This window comes from Castanea sativa, chromosome 5 (assembly GCF_040712315.1).
Source record: "Castanea sativa cultivar Marrone di Chiusa Pesio chromosome 5, ASM4071231v1".
Lineage (NCBI taxonomy): Eukaryota > Viridiplantae > Streptophyta > Magnoliopsida > Fagales > Fagaceae > Castanea > Castanea sativa.
This window is the reverse complement of record NC_134017.1, coordinates 65,420,976-65,438,196: the sequence shown is the minus strand read 5'-3', so window position 1 is coordinate 65,438,196 and position 17,221 is coordinate 65,420,976. Positions and strand designations below refer to the sequence as shown.

The window sequence follows — 17,221 nt, the reverse complement described above, 5'->3', positions numbered from 1 at the left end:
TTGGTTCTTCTTTTAGCGACGAGTTCGATGACTGCATCCGTCAGGTGAAGGCATCATTCCCTGACCTAGACTTAGCTCACATAACCATAGATGCCAAGGCCCGAACCCCTGCTCACCCCGTCGACTCTGAAGGGACGGAGGAACTCTTTGGCGAGGTTCCAGGTGATGACGGGGTCGCTAAAGCCGCCGAAGAAGCCACCATCGTCGATACTCACCAGCCATTGCCTGAAGGCCCTGAAGAGACCGTCACAATTAATGAATGATGTAAATTATGGTCATAGGAAACAACTTTATTTTTTTGTCTTTTATTTAACTTTTTCAGCCAAGTATCAGACTTTTTATTACTGAACTCTATTGTATCTGTATATTTCGGACTATCCGTCCACTTTCATCGAATTTTCGCTTTTTTATTTGGCCTACTTGTATGCTCTTAGTTGATCCGTCCGTGGTATGGACTTTGCACATTTCGATGTTCTTTGTGTGATCCGTCCACTTTGTGGACGTACAATCTTTCGCCTATGGGAGGATTCGTCCACTTCGTGGATTAGTAGAGTTTCATCCTTTGGATGATCCGTCCACTTTGTGGACTCGTAGGGTTTTCATCCCTTGGATGATTCGTCCACTTTGTGGACTCGTAGGGTTTTCATCCCTTGGATGATTCGTCCACTTTGTGGACTCGTAGAGTTTTCATCCCTTGGATGATCCGTCCACCTTGTGGACCCTTAGAATTTTCATCCTTTGGGTGATCCGTCCACTTTGTGGACTTGTAGATTTTTATCCATTTGGGGATGATCCGTCCACTTTGTGGACTTGTAGGTTTTCATCCCTTTGGGATGGTCCGTCCACTTTGTGGATCAGTAGAATTTTCATCCTTTGGATGATCCGTCCACTTTGTGGACTTGTAGGTTTTCATCCCTTTGGGATGGTCCGTCTACTTTGTGGATCAGTAGAATTTTCAACACCATGCATATAAAAATTCCTCTCACTATATTAGTTCAACAGATGAAATTGTTTATGGAAAAAACTTGGGTTCTAGTAAGTAAAAACTATGAATGTTAAAAATTAAACTGAAAATAAGTTGGTAGACATTGTCTTATGACTGCCGCACTACTGGTAGTACTTCCTTAGGTGCTCCGTGTTCCAGGGATGGACCAATTTTCTTCCGTCTAACATCTTCAAGTAGTATGTTCCCTTCCTATGCCATGAGATAATTCTGTATGGGCCTTCCCAGTTAGGACCCAGCTTTCCATGGGATGCATCCTTCGTCGCACCAAGCACTTTTCGTAATACCAGATCTCCCACCTTGAAGTCCCGGTACCGGACCTTGGAGTTGTAGTGTTTTGCCATCATGTCCTGGTACCGCGCCAGTCTCTGTGCTGCTGCTGCCCTGACCTCATCCACAAGGTCAAGCTCTAGACGCAACGCTTCATTATTCTTGCTCTCATCATAGCTTTCCACGCGGTAGCTCGTTAGTCCCACTTCTGCCGGTATGAGAGCCTCGGTGCCATACGCCAATCGAAACGGTGTCTCTCTTGTTGGCGTTCTTGCTGTTGTTCTATATGCCCAGAGTGCACTTGGTAGTTCGTCCGGCCATATGCCCTTTGCCCCCTCGAGCCGGGTCTTGATAATCTTTAACAAGGACCGGTTCGTGACCTCAACTTGACCGTTGGCCTGAGGGTGCGCATGTGACGAGTAGTGATTCTTGATTCCCAGCTGAGAACAGAAGTCTCGGAATGCCTCGTTGTCGAATTGCTTCCCGTTGTCTGAAACGAGCACTCTTGGGATCCCATATCGGCAAATTATGCTTCTCCATACAAAGCTGCGAATGTTTTTCTCTGTGATAGTAGCAAGAGCTTCTGCTTCCACCCACTTGGTGAAGTAGTCAATACCAACCACTAAGAACTTCAGTTGTCTTGCCGCTATTAGAAATGGACCCATGATGTCCAATCCCTATTGTGCGAACGGCCACAGAGCCGTTATAGGTGTGAGCTCCTCCGTTGGCCGTCTAATTAGATTGCCAAACCGTTGACACTTATCGCAGGCTCTAACGTACACATTGGCATCCTTTTGCATTGTCGGCCAGTAATATCCTGTTCAAAGTAGCTTGTGCACCAGAGACCTTGATCTCGAGTGGTTTCCACAAATTCCTTCATGAACTTCCCTCATCACGTAGTCAGCCTCCTCACGGCCAAGGCATCTTAGATATGGTTGGGAGAATCCTCTTTTGTAGAGTACGTCTTTAATCAGGATGAATCAGGCAGCCTTAACCTTCAATTTCCTTGCATCTTCTTTGCTATCTGGCAGCTTGCCGTTCTTGAGGTACGTCACGATTGGAGCCGTCCAGTCGTCTTTGGTGCCTACTTCCTGCATTCGAACGTTATCTAATAGCGATGAATGTTGGACGAAGGACAATACCTGTTTTGGGGTGATCATAGGTTTGGCCGAAGTAGCCTTTGCGAGTCGATCCGCCTCTTGGTTCTCTTCTCTTGGGATCTGAGCTATCGTGAATTGGAGGTCACGCATTCGACCCTTCACTTCTCCGAGGTACCTTCTCATTCGTTCATTCCTACATTCATAGCCCCCACTAACTTGACTGGCTACGATTTGAGAATTGGAGTAGACTACCGCCTTCCTGGCCCCAGCCGCTATCGCAAGCTCCAACCCTGCCACCAGGGCCTCATACTTTGCTTCGTTATTTGTAGTGGGGAACTCCAGAAGGATCATGCACTCAATCTTATCTCCTTCCGGGGTGTGGAGTACGACCCTGATTCCTCCCGCATGCTTATTGGAGGATCCGTCTGTGTGAATTCTCCATGTGGGCGTCTCTTTTGCCCCCTGCTCCTCAGGTGTAGTGAATTTCGCGATGAAGTCTGCCAGTACTTGTCCTTTCACAGCCGTTCGTGGCTGGTATTGGATATCATACTCACTCAGCTCGATAGCCCATAAAGCCATCCGTCCAGCAGTTTCAGGATTGTTCATTGCTCTCCGCAATGGTTGATCTGTCAGGACTTTTATGGTGTGTGCTTGAAAATACGGCTTGAGTTTTCGAGCTGCAGTTACAAGAGCGAAAGCAAGTTTCTCCATCCGTGGGTATCTCTCCTCTGCGCCTCTTAGCGCCCGGCTGATGAAGTACACTGGCTTTTGTATCTTCCCTTCCTCTCTGATGAGAGACTGCTTACCGTGTGGCGATGAGACGGCCAGGTACAGGAACAATTCCTCCCCCGGCATGGATGGGCTAAGCAATGGAGGGGTAGAGAGATATGCCTTCAACTCTTCAAATGCCCTTTGGCATTCGTCCGTCCACTCGAAAGATCTCCTTAGCGTTCTGAAGAAAGGGAGACACTTGTCCGTTGCTCTCGATACGAACCTATTTAAGGCTGCTATCTTCCCTGTCAGGCTTTGCACTTCCTTCACCGTCCTCGGAGGAGATAGCTCCATAATCGCTTTCACTTTTTCTGGGTTGACTTCAATGCCCCGCTGGGACACCATGAATCCTAAGAATTTTCCAGCAGTAACTCCGAATGCGCATTTGCTTGGATTCAGCTTCATTTTATACGTCCGAAGAGTGTCGAATGTCTCCTGGAGGTCCCTCAGATGATCGGACACCTTCGCGCTTTTCACCAACATATCATCCACGTAGACCTGGACGTTTCTGCCAATTTGGTGCATGAACATTTTGTTCATTAATCGTTGATACGTGGCTTGATACGTGGCTCCCGCGTTCTTGAGCCCGAACGGCATCACCTTGTAGCAAAAAAGCCCCTGGCTTGTCACAAATGATGTTCTCTCTTGATCAGCTTTATCCAATTTAATTTGATTATACCCCGAGAAGGCGTCCATGAAGCTCAACAATTCGTGTCTCGCGGTGGAGTCTACTAAGGTGTCAATGCGCGGGAGTGGGTAACTGTCTTTAGGGCATGCTTTGTTCAGATTAGTGAAGTCAACACACATTCTCCACTTCCCGTTTGATTTCTTGACCATTACCACGTTGGCCAGCCAATCAGGGTAATACACCTCCCTTATGAAGTTTGCTTCTCGTAGCTTCTGTACTTCCTCTGCCACGGCTCGATCTCGTTCGGGGGCGAACACACGCTTCTTTTGTCGAATTGGAGGGAAAGAAGGTGATACGTTCAACTTGTGAACTATGATTGTTGGATCTATTCCCGGCATGTCGTCATGGCTCCATGCAAACACATCTTGGTTCTCTTTGAGGAATAACAGGAGCGCATGCCGGACCGTTTGGTCGACTGAGGTTCTGATCCGGGTGGTCTGGTCGGGCCTCGAATCATCCAGTCGTACCTCCTCCAATTCCTCCATGGGTTCTGCTACTGTTCTCTATTCCTCGATGTTCATTGCCTGTACATGGTCATCCATCTCCATCATGACCACATAACATTCCCGTGCTGCCACCTGATTTCCACGCAGTTCTCCAACTCCGTGTTCAGTGGGAAACTTGATCATCAGATGGTAGGTAGAAGTGACGGCCTTCCATGCGTTGAGAGTAGGTCGTCTGAGTATGGCATTATAAGCTGAGGAGCAATCAACCACTAGAAAGGAAACATCCTTGGTTATTTGCTGCGGGTAGTCTCCTACTGTCACCGCTAATGTGACGGATCCTAAAGGATGGACCCGGGTTCCTCCAAAGCCAACGAGGGGCGTGCATGCCGGGACCAGGCGCTCTTTAGCAATCCCCATCTGCTGGAACGCGGGGTAGTAAAGGATGTCTGTTGAGCTCCCGTTGTCCACTAGAACTCGGTGGACGTTGAAGTCTCCTACCTGTATACTAACCACAAGCGCGTCGTCATGGGGTGGTGAAGGCGCCGGGCCTCTTCTTCAGAAAACTCGATACTGGAGCCGTTCCGTCGTGTTCTTTCTAGTGAAGAGCCCGTTGACTGGACACTTTGTACCGTCCGTAAATAGGTCTTTCTAGCCTTTTTAGACGACCTCGTTGAAGTACTGCCCCCTATTATCATCCGTATGTCTGCTACCGGTGGTCTGGGACGTTCGTTTTCCCGTCTAGGATTCTGCTTCTAGGGTTGATCCATTTTCTCCTTCCTCACGAACCTCTGCAACCTTCCTTGCCTGATAAGGGCTTCGATAGTTGCTCTCAGTCATAACGGTCCGTCGTATCATGGCCGTGGTCACGATGAAAACGGCAAGTATCTATCTCTTGGCCTCTTGTTCGGATCTCCCTTGACTTGCCGGGAACGTCAAGGTTCCTTCATCTTTGATTTGCATTAACACCTGGTCAATTGGGACGTGAGGGGTGAAACTTGTAAACCTCCCCGAAGGTGGTTTGGATCTCCGGTCTTCTCGTCGATCTACGGGTTCTTGCCATTTTTCGTCCATTATACGGTTTCGTATCCTCTGTCTTTCCCTTTTTCTTGGCTTATAGTCGTCTGCGGCCGGCGAGGCATCCCTCCAGCGTTCATATACTTCGTCGCCCTGTAATATACATCGGACATAGTCTTTGGGTCATTCTTGCATAGAGAGAACAAGAACTTACCCTCTCGTTGCCCATTCGTGAATGCTGCCACAAGTATCTTGTCATCTGCCTCGTCTGTCGAGAGAGATTCCTTATTAAAGCGGGCTATATAAGATCTTAATGTCTCGTCTTCTCGTTGCTTAATACTCAGTATACATGCAATAGACCTCTTGTGTCGATGACTTCCAATAAAGTGTGATACGAACTGTGCGCCTAGTTCCTTAAAAATGCCGATGGAATTAGGCGTCAGCCTACTGTACCAATCCCTCGCAGGCCCTTTCAAGGTGGTGAGAAAAGCCCTGCACATAATTTCATTCGGTACACCCTGAAGGTGCATTAGGGTTCTGAAAGACTCCAGGTGATCCACCGGGTCTTTAGATCCGTCGTAGTTTTCCACATGGGGCATGCGAAACTTTGGAGGAACGGGGCATGAATTCACCAACGCTGTGAAAGGCGAATCCGTTCTATGGACTAGGTCGTCCAGGTTGCTGGATACCCGCCCTCTAAGGGCGTTCATCATCACATCCATGCGTTCCCTCATCTCCTGCATTTCGGCGGCTATGTGAGTCGGCAAAGTGTCTGAGACAGATGGTCGATTGGTTTCTTGTCGCTCGGGTCTAGTTGGAGCGTTGTTGCCCTCAGGTCTTTCTGCGTTCCTTCCTTCTGGACTAGCGCCCTCCTGGTCTTCCTCTGGTGCACTTGGGTGTGCGGTCCTTTGTCGCAATTGTTCTTCCAAATCGTGATTCTGCTTGGTGAGGCGCTCAACCGCCGCCGCAAGCGTTTGGACCTGCCTCTCTAGAGCTGTGGCGTGCGGTTCGTCGCCTTGGTTGTTGTTTGTTGCCATCGATCAAGTGAGTACCATGCAACTCTTTGTCTCAGGAATAGAGCGAGGCTGAAGTAATCGAAAGATTTTCTGTCCCCACAGACGGCGCCAACTGATGATGCCGAAAAAATCACCAGTGAGTTGCAAGCACTCCTCAAACCAAAGCAATACCTGCAAAAAGAAAATAGAGAACCTAAAAGAGAGCACCGGTGTGGTGCCGGCCAAAAACCCTCCGAAGGTCAAGTTAGAATCTTGTTTCTTCAACCCTAGAATGCCAGAGTTAAGAATATTGTGCGTACCTTGCTTTGTGAGGGTTTTGGAGTATATATAGTAGCGTAGGGCCGAGATTCTCGCCTTGGTCAAGAAATCCTTTCCTTCTAGGAGAGTGACTTGTGGAATTTTGTCTCTCTTAGAGTTCTTTTCCTTATATGAATCTTCAATCAAGGCTTAACGTGTAGCGCAAGAATTCTTCATATATACATTGGCGTGAATTACAATCAAGGCCACGTCAGCCCTAATCATATAGTGTGATTTGAGGTAGCCCGGAGAACGACGGGAGAAATTATGTGCATCCGTCCACTATGCATCCGTCCACCATGGTCATATAACCCGTCACACCATCGTAGTGATTTCGTGACGGTACCGTCACGTTGGTTTTATCCCCTATCAATACTCATCAAAAAATTTCTCTCCAAATTACCAAAAACCCAAATCAAGTCTGGCCGCCTTGCCGTCCCGTCGAGTTTGAACCCGTTGTTGACGAGACCCATCAAATCAAGCCACCGAGGCAAAACAAAATTAGAATCGCAAGAAACCCACCAAATCAGACCAACATCACACATGAAACCCCCAAATTAGATCATTAGATCATCAAATCAGGTCACACATGAAACCTACATCACCAAATCAGACCTCACAAAATCAAACCCACATGAAACCCACCAAACCATTAGAGCACAACCACAAGGTACAGGGGAGAGACAACCACAAGGCACAGGAGAGAGAGAGAGAGAGAGAGAGAGAGAGAGAGAGAGAGAGAGAGAGAAGTGAGAGAGGAGAGAGAAGATAGAACAAACTTGAGAATTAAAAAGCCATTGGGAGGAAATAAAAAAGTGATTTTTATGTTTATCTTCGTGCTATTGTGAGCTGTTATTGATAACAGCTCACTATAGCATGAAGGTAAAATATAACAAAAAATATTTTAGCTATAGCAACTTTGTTGTAAGGGTTTTTTGTGTGGTTAAGACTCAAAAATAACTTTTTGAGTTATTTTATTTTAGTATTTTTATTGTAAATGCTCTAAATTGGTAAAAATCTAAGCATTCATCTAAGTCGGAGCACCATTTTTTGCCTTATCCTCATAAAAGTTTTAAAAAATTACACGTATTTACAAATATTTTTTACTTACACATATTTTTAAAAAATACAAATAATATTAATAAAACAACATTATTTAACCACCATAAACTCCTGGACACCAATTTGACGTAGTTAGGAGATTTTAGAAGTGCAATTTCGCTTTGTTTTTTTTCTTCAGCTTTCCCATTAAAGGAGCAGGTAAATAGGGAAACGAATTTGAAAACCATTTGAGATTTCAAATGCTGCCATAATGTGTGGTAGGCCTCTACTCTAATGCCTAATAATCCAAAAAATGGTAACGGGATTTTAGCCTTTTCGGCCAACAAAGGGTGGGCCCCGCCTGTGTCAAAAGCTAGTCCAATCAATCAAAAAATGAGACGTTGGGTCCCCTATCGAAACGGACGGTTGTCACACTAAAAAATTGCTCAAATGCCTCACAAGTCACACACCACCCATGCTCATTCCATGGCGCCAAGACCATTCAAGAAGCATCCCTACAGTTACAAGTAGCAAATTTACCTCGTTTCTTAGCTCTATCATTCTAATAATTGAATAAAAATTTGAGGAATAATTTTTACCAACATTAAAAATCAATTAATTTTGATCGGATGACAAAGACATCATGAGTTGCAGACCCCACAAGTTTAAAGCTCTATAAAAAGAAGAAAAAAAAAGAAAAGAAAAGAAAGCAAATTAAAGCCAAAATAAAATAAGCTAAACTCCTAAACCCAAAACACATTTTTTTCTCACTCAGACAGTCACTCTTTTTTTTTTTTTTCCCTCTCTCAAATGAAAACCTCTCGCAGAGCTAGCTTCTACTCTTCCTCTTCCACCACAGTCGCATACACTTTCCATAATGACCACTCTACCCCTCCACCCAAACCCAACTCCACCGAAATTCCCATCCAGTTCTCTCCCAAAACACCCCAATTACGATCCGAATCCAACTCCGCCACTAAGATCCAGGCCGCTTACCGGGCCCACATGATCCGCACCCTGTACAAAAAGATCTCAGCCGTCAGCTCCGAAGCCGACCACCTCGAACGCTTAATCCAACGGCAGGAAACGGTGGACGCAATCCGCAGCAACGAGCGGGAGAAGCTGAGGATGAACGAGGCGCTGATGGGTCTGCTACTGAGGCTCGACTCGGTGCCCGGGGTTGATCCGACGGTGAGGGAGGCGAGGAGGAAGGTGAGCCGTCGGATCGTGGCGTTGCAGGAAATACTAGACGCTGTTTCGGAGGCAAAGACGGTTTACGACGACGACGACTGTTATGAATACGGGTTTGTGAGGAATTGGGACGACGTCGTTGCGAGGATGGAGGAAGAGGTTTGTAGAGAAAGAGGAGGTGATGAGATGGAGAGGTTTTGTGCTGAGCATTTGGGGTTTCGTTGCTTGCAGAGATTTCTTAGTGGGCCCTGATCTTCTGTGCTCCGGTACAGACTTTACACCCCTATATATATATAATATGTATGTATAGTTTAATAGTAGTTGATTGTGGAGCTCAAAAAAAAAAAAAAGTAGTTGATTGTGTAAAGTCTAATCTAATTTTCGTTCTCTGATTTCATTTGTAGAAGGACGAGATGCACAAAAGTATGTACACGCATCCACTTCCACTCTCACTCTCACATGTAATGCATGCTTTTACCGAACGGTTATGATGAATGTATAATCGAGTGTATCATGTTATAATTTTTCATAAATTGCTTGTGTCGCAGTATTATACTGTAACCGTTACTGTAACCGTAACTGTGTCCGTGCATTCTAAACCGTTACTGTAACTGTAACTGTGTCCGTGCACTGTGTCCGTGCATTCTAGACATGGAGAAGGATTCTTCCCTCCATTTCAGTTTCAGCGAGATAAAGAGAATTCAATTTAATGTTAAAATTTTTTATTTTTATACAAGGGTGTATATATGTGATGTCACGTAATTTTTATTTTTTTAAAAATTATTTTTATGCAAGGACTCTATCCATCACTCCCAACTGTGGGTGTCAATTGTCATGTAAGATTGCTGGGGATAGAGTTTAGACATCACCACCTAAAAACATGGATGTTGCAACTTTGATAATTGTTTTTTTTAGTAGGAGCTTTGATAATTGTTGAATGAAACTACTTTAAGCTTTAATCAGTTATTGAAATCTAGTTTCATTGTTACTACTTTAAGCTCCTTGATATTACTTTTATACTTGGCTGGTCTTAACCGCCTCCCTTCCGCCCCCTTTTGGTGCCAGAGCCTAAAATAGACTGCCGACCCTCTCACTCTATAATAGATACACGGTAAAGAGAGGCTCTCCTGCGGTGGGTGCGGGTACCGATAATATTATATATATAATTTAAAACCTGTAACGCATAGGTGGTTAGTTGAGATAAGGATTTAGGGTCAGTTTGGATAGAACTTATTGCTGAAAATTGAAAACTGAAAATACTGTAGCAAAATAATTTTTAAATGTATAAAAAATTACTGTTTACTCTTTTTTTACTGTTCATATGCCTTAGTGCACTGTTCATGTCCCATGAACAGTGCACTAAGCGCTGGTCTTAAAAAAAAAAAAGCCAGAAAGCTGGACGCAGACGCAGACGCAGACGTGCTATCCAAACCCTCTCTTGGCTTCTACAAATGACCACATGTTAGTCGAGCGTTTCGTCCAGTGTTTCAATGCAATGGATGGAAGACTGAGTCTGATTGAGAACACCTATAGCAAGATGGACAAGGACATCCAGATCCAGATAATGAATGGGAAATGTTGTAAAGTTAGATGAATGAAACTACCTGAAAAAGAGTAGAAGTAATCTAATACAAATAACATGTAGTAAAGATATTAAGCATATAAGGATACTATATTCACTTTTAAATTTATGAGATACTAAAAATCTTCTTTTGGATTGATTGTCCTCTTATTGTTTTATTGGAGGGAAAATGTAGACCATCTCCATTTCAAACAAGCTGGAAAAGATCCTTTGGGCTGAAAAATATTCTAAAAAACACATAAGAAGATTTGTGTCAGCTTGTTCAGATGCTAGGATAATTGCATCTATTTGTCATTAGACTATGGGCAAGAGGATACATTGAAATTGAAATGCTACTACGAAAGGATCTTTTCAACATATAGGATTATAGGATGGTCATACATCTAAAGTAGAGACTAGTGAAATCACAAACACTTCGACTGAAAGTTGAAACTCATTTAACCCATACAGCTGCACTTGCACTTCAACATGCATCTCTTGCAATCAGCGAGAGTTGGGTACCCAGTGTTGCAATCACACCTCTTTACACAATCGTACCTCGAGTTACCACCCCACAAGCACCGTGCCATGCAGCGCAGAATAGGAGCACAGGGTGGGCAACTGAACTTCAACTCGTTTCTAATGCAGCTTTTGCAATCTCTGCCGTATGTTGGACAAGCCACCACAGGCGAAATCACCAACCATAATATCAGCAGCAGCTGCAGCACCATTGAAACAAGAGCTAGCTGAGAATGCTGCTGCTTCATCTCCATCTCTTCAATCTAAAATATTGCTTTTGCCTTGCTCTTCATAGCTCCTTAATTTATAAATCTCTCTCTCTCTCTCTCTCTCTCTTTCTCTCTCTCTTAAAATAGTCTATAGACCCTCTTTGAGACATACACGTAAGAGATAACATGCAATGTTTAATAGCATCACCATACTCTGATCTTACTACCATACAGTGAAGATCCAACTAAGGGTTATTGAATGCGAGAGAAATGTGTCAACTTTGCAATTAAGTTGATTGTTCTAGACCTCTGTTACCATTGAATCACCTCACCTCATTAACTTGTCATTAAATGACTGTCAATGTCTTGGTTTGCACAATCTCATCGTGGATTGAAATTAGGTGCAATTCCTTATACTTATGCAATTAACTCACTTTCTCTCACAATTTTTTTTACATTTTTAACTTTTTAAATTTAAGTTTTTTACTTTTTTTTTTATTATATATATTTAATTTAATAGTTGAAATTGAAAGATGAAAAAACAGTTTTAATTAGGGTTAGAATATTGCACCTGATCTCAATCCTCATCGTGGATATCTCTTTCTCCTTAATCTGTACTGATATACTTGTTCAGTATTATATTGGCTATAGCCACCGCCTTCAAGGGCCAAAATGGAATAACCTTAGCACTCCCTCGTAATTACCTTGGTGCGAAAAACTGTAATAACTAAACTATAATCCAATTTTTTAAGTTGCCGGCTCTTTTGGTCAAATGGGGTGGTGAGTGAGGCAAGGGTTCAAGTTCCTTGGCTGTGAGTAAAATTTACCAAGAAAAAGAATTCCATTTAAGGTCTACTAGTTGCCAACTTTGTGATGCACGGAAAATGTTAATATTCATTTATAAAAATTTAATAAATTTAATACACACTTTAACATTCTCAACAAAAAAAAACTCTTTTAACATTTCAAAGGGAACTTCGTAACTTGTATGCCCAATAACGGAAGATTTTTGGGGGTAGAAGAGCTGCCTTGCGTTGTTGGTAAGCATAAGCTCCTCAACATGGTTGTGCAAGAGCAATAGAGGCTATGGAAATTTCAATGGATGTCAATGATACCATTTCAAATAGCAATAACCTCGTCAATTGAACAAACCTATAGGGATTGAAATCCCGTGTAATACCTAGGGTATTGCACGGTGTGCAATTCTATTTAGACCGTCAATTCAATCTATCGTTTATAAATTTGACACCTCATTAAGACACCCTGGCGATCCACGTGATTCACTTTTGCCTTTCCCTTCTCTATTCTTTTGTCTTCAATTGGTCCAAGTTTCAGAAAGAAACAAGCTCTCTCTTTTACTGTCTTACCCTTGATCTTTCTCCAGCACACCATTGCCAAATCTCCATCACTGCTGCTAACCGCCGAGTGCCACATCACCATCACACAAGAATTTACAAGCCAACCCACTCAACAAAGGTTTCAAGTAAATTTCACAAAATCCCAACATACTCGTCATACTTTCAGATTCACTACATAACAAATCAACCCTTTTGTAAAAATTGTTTGGTCCATGCAAAGTTATATGATTAACTTGAAATTAAATAGGGATAAACTCTTATATGTGTAGTACGTGCCATAAAAGATTCAGAACAAAATAATTTTTCTATAATTTATTAAAAATCATGTATTGCAGCTGACTCAAATTTCCCCTTGATAGATTTATGTTCCCAAAAGAAAATTGCTATAGTTTTAAAACTAGCCCAAATGCTTTGAGACTATGTTCACATTAAAACTACATGTTAAAGAATATTAAAAACATCCAATGAAACCCTTTATCTCATATAAACAAATACCACGACAACAAATCAAGAAACCACAACTCATAAATCATAGAGACAAATAATCAAGGAAAATTACCTTGGAATCATGTTGGGAGAAGGCAAAAGTTTTGTAGGGCAGGTTGATAGTCGAAAATCTAATTGCAAGAAACCAGAAGGCCAAGAGAAAGAAGAGACACTACAAAGCACTTAAACTTTCATGGTTAACACTTCATTACCCATTTGTTTTAATACAAGTTCATAGCACCCAAACCATCAAAGTATCACATACTCACCTCTAGAGCAAAATAATTTAAATACAATTTCAGATTTCACAAACTTTATATATATCACATAGTCCAACTTCAAATTAAATAATCAACAACAAACAATTAAACCCAAATTCATAACTCATTGAGGTAATATATCAAACATTTTATGTGCAAAAAGCAAAACCTCAAAGCACTTAAACTTTCATGGTTAACACTTCATTACCCATTTGTTCTAAAACAAGTTCATAGCACCCAAACCATCAAAATATCATAAACTCACCTCTCCACACCACCAAGACCTCCAAATGCTTCAAGTACTGAAAAAAAGAAAAGAAAAGAAGTAATAAACAAATATAACTCAATAAAAACCTAAGATCCTAAAGCCTAATTTTACCATCCTAAGACGAATACCCTTACCCAAACGGGAACCAAGCAAGCATACAAGAAACTTATAGGCTTTAACACAACCAAAACCTTTTATTTCCCTACCACAAACAATGTGCATTTACCAACTTAATACAAAGCATGTCATTACCAAACTATGATAAAATTAGCCAAAGTAAAAAACTTGTCAAAGAAAGCACATATGAACTTACAAGATAGACCACACAACAAAATCTTGTAGTAAATTCCTTATAGTCTCAACATTCTAATCATACTTTCTGATTAAATTTGCAACAGATCAGCTCTTTTTAAAAATTCGTTTGGTCCACTTAATTTTATCCAAAAAGCTTGAAATTAATTAGGGAAAAGCCCTTATATGTCTAGTATGTACCATCAAAAATTCAGTTCAAAATAATTTTTCTACAATTTATTAAAAATCATGTAGTGCATCTAATTCAAATCTATATAAAGTCACAAGAAAAATACTATAATTTTAATCCTATGCCAAAAGCTTTGAGACTTAATTAAACCTTAAAGCTACATGTGTTAGTACATATAAACAACTAGGATTACAATCCATAACCTCATATAACAATCATCACAATACAAGTCAAGAAATTCAATCTCATAACTCATATAGACAATTTATCAAACTCTTAGTAAGCAAAAGACACATGCTCATATTACTTGCACAAATTTATAGTTAACACCACAATCACAACAACATATGCCAAAGACATTTCAAAATGCAAGGAAACCATTTTTCTAAAATTAATCCAATCTCCCATATAAATCAAAACCCAAATGATTTCTTAAGAAACCTAACTCACATGGTTGCCAAATAACAAAATCCATTTCGTAACTCATATAGGCAATTTGTCAAACACTTGGTTAGTAAAAGACACATGCTCATATTACTTGCACAAATTTATATTTAACACCACAATCACAACCACATATGCCAAAGACATTTCAAAATGCAAGGAAACCGGTTTTCTAAAATTAACCTAATCTCCCATATAAATCAAAAACCCAAATGATTTCTTAAGAAACCCAACTCACTTAGTTGCCAAACAACAAAATCCATTTCACTCCATTAAATTAAAAACCTCCAATAAGATTTTAAATGTACCAACAAACTACTTTTAAAACAAAATTCACAACATAAAGAGCAATCCTAACAATATAGGATAAAAACCCAAAGATATTAGAAGGTGGGTCATGGAGATTTTACCTTAGATTCATGTTAGGAGAAGTCAAATCATGGATAAGAGTTTGATGACTAAAAATCTAGTAGAAGCTAACCAAGAGACCAAGAGGGAGGAGAGATTTGGTAGGGAGAGAGAGATATAGGGATGTGTAAGTTTGTGTTTGTGTTAGGGAGTGAGTGATAATGAGAGAGAGAGGGCTGAAAATTTTTAAGTGAGTGGGTGGGAGAAATGAAATTTTATGTGGGAATGATTTTTTTTTTTTGCTGAAATTTAACCCATTTAAGCTGTACTCTTTAGTGACGAAATTTATTTCGATGCTGTTTCTAACTTTTTTGTTACGAATTATGATTTCGTCGCTAAAGCTGCTGGTTTATATGCATTGGACTTTTGGCGACGATTTAGTTTTGTCACTATTGGTTACCTTTGGCGACGAAACTCATTTCGTCACTAATACTGTTCAAAACAACATCTATAGCAACAAAATATTTCGTCACTAAAAATCTCTACTTTTAGCAGCAAAATATTTCGTCACTATAGATTAATTAAGTTCGCGCCTAGTTTTTCCCCGTTGGTGCCCCTGTTTCAAATCAACAATAGCTACGAAAATTACTTTTCGAAGCTAAATGTTATAATTTTTTTCATTATTAGCAACGAAATCCATATTTCGTCGCTAAATCTGTAATTTAGCGACGAAAAAATATTTCCTCACTAAGTTTCGTCGCTAAAAATACATTTTGTTGTAGTGTTTCGATGCGACCCTCTCCTCTCTTAAGATTCTCTCATCTCACTCTCTAGCTCTTTCTCTCTCTGTTTTCTTTTTCTCTAAAGCTCTATCGTGACGGAGCTTCTCATTGCACCCACACCACCGCTGTTGGTGGTGCTATCATCACTGGCCCCCTTTCTTTCTCATTATTGTCTTTTCTCTTATATTTATTTTTTGTTTCTCTTTTTATATGGTTTTTAGAGATGACCAAATTTGGGTCTCATTTTGTTTCAGTTTTGTTAGTTTGATGGCTGAGTTTTCTTGTTGAGTCTAAAGCTTGATAATTTTGCTTGGGTTTGAAAATTGGAGGTTTTTGGCATGGTCTAATGAGAAGTGCTGACAATTTAATAGGTTATCTTGGTTTTGCAGACCCCTCCTAAAGACTCAGTTCTAACTCTAATTTCTTGCCTCTATCTTATTGTGTGTTTGCAGATTGTTCTTTTTATTTTTATATTACTAAGTCTCTAGATTCTTGTGGGATTAAGATTCTGAATTTTGCTATTTGGGTTTGGTTTGCTTTATTTGAGGTGGGATTTTGCTCTTTCATTTCTTCTTTGTCTAGTTATTATGTTTTGTTCTTTATAGTTGCTTATTGTCAAATAAAGAGAATATTGTTGATGAAATACCATTTTTAGTAGTCAGTTTATGTTTAATTTGATAATTTCTTTCATTTGTTGTGAAAATAAAATGATGTGGGAAGATGCCTTTGGTTGTGTATTCAAGCTGAATAATTATTTACATGATGACATCTTTTTGCTTTGTTTATTAAAGAATATGGGATTTTCTATGTCTGATTTTTGTTCCACATTTGGATTTTACTCCCCATTTGGTTTGAAACAATTTTGTTGATACCGATGTTTGCCTGCAATCTTTATAATGTAAATCGCCAAAAAATGATGCCTTTTTGTCAACTATTTTGTGGTTGATTCAACTCAATTGAGATATGATGTTTCTTGCTGCGGGTGTTCTTGGGTTCTAATTGCTCTCTTTGTTGAAGAGAGCTTTGACTTAAGCTTACAAACAGTTTTGAGTAGTTTGTATGAAAACTTGGACAACTGTTTGCACAACTTGTAACTGCTTTTTGGATAGTTTTTGTAACACCTTGATTATTGTCAAAAGCTATGATTTAGTATCTAGAATAGCACAAAAATGAAAGAACATTTACTTGTGAACTGCAGAAAGTGATATGCTGGTTGCTCTTTGCTATTATTTTAGCAAATATCTAATACGTGTGTCTTTACTTTTGTTCTTTATGCTTTTAGATAGGATCATACATTGAAGATTTTAAGTGCTCTTGGTTAGTAGCAAAAGCATTGGATCTTAGCAATGAAGAGCAAGAGTCAGTGTTATAAATGACCAAGTCAAAATTCATAGCAAAAATTGCATGATTTGTATTAGAAATTGCAACCGAGGTAGGAGACTCGAAGCATGCAAGACTTTCTCTCCTTATTATGTGAGAACTATGAATTATGATGGTGGAAAATTATTTATTGTTAACTATCATGTAATGATGTTATTATGACCTTGTAATCAAAGAGAATATCTCAATGGAACTCTTGCATCAATTGATTGTAAAACAGGCCAAGCATTCTTGGAAGACTCTTGATATTTGATATGTAATCCTTTTTTTCATTTTTTTTTTGTTGAT

At 40.6% G+C, this 17,221-nt stretch overlaps 2 protein-coding genes across 3 annotated transcripts; one reads left to right on the top strand and one right to left on the bottom strand.

The window, feature by feature from the left end:
- Positions 1-8,361: 8,361 nt before the first annotated feature.
- Positions 8,362-9,370, top strand: LOC142634163 (BAG family molecular chaperone regulator 5, mitochondrial). Of its 2 annotated transcripts, none has more exons than XM_075808450.1 (2): positions 8,362-9,103; positions 9,242-9,370. In XM_075808450.1, exon 1 carries the CDS (start codon positions 8,457-8,459, stop codon positions 9,087-9,089), a length of 633 nt encoding a protein of 210 aa, XP_075664565.1. In that variant the 5' UTR covers positions 8,362-8,456; the 3' UTR covers positions 9,090-9,103; positions 9,242-9,370. The 2 variants fall into 2 exon arrangements, 1 of the variants encoding a protein (XP_075664565.1); XR_012844063.1 differs by having other exon boundaries at positions 8,363-9,154; positions 9,192-9,370.
- Positions 9,371-10,656: 1,286 nt separating this feature from the next.
- Positions 10,657-11,171, bottom strand: LOC142635633 (uncharacterized). The gene has a single exon (XM_075809767.1). The coding sequence runs from the start codon at positions 11,169-11,171 to the stop codon at positions 10,857-10,859; it is 315 nt and encodes a 104-aa protein (XP_075665882.1). The 3' UTR covers positions 10,657-10,856.
- Positions 11,172-17,221: the final 6,050 nt, after the last annotated feature.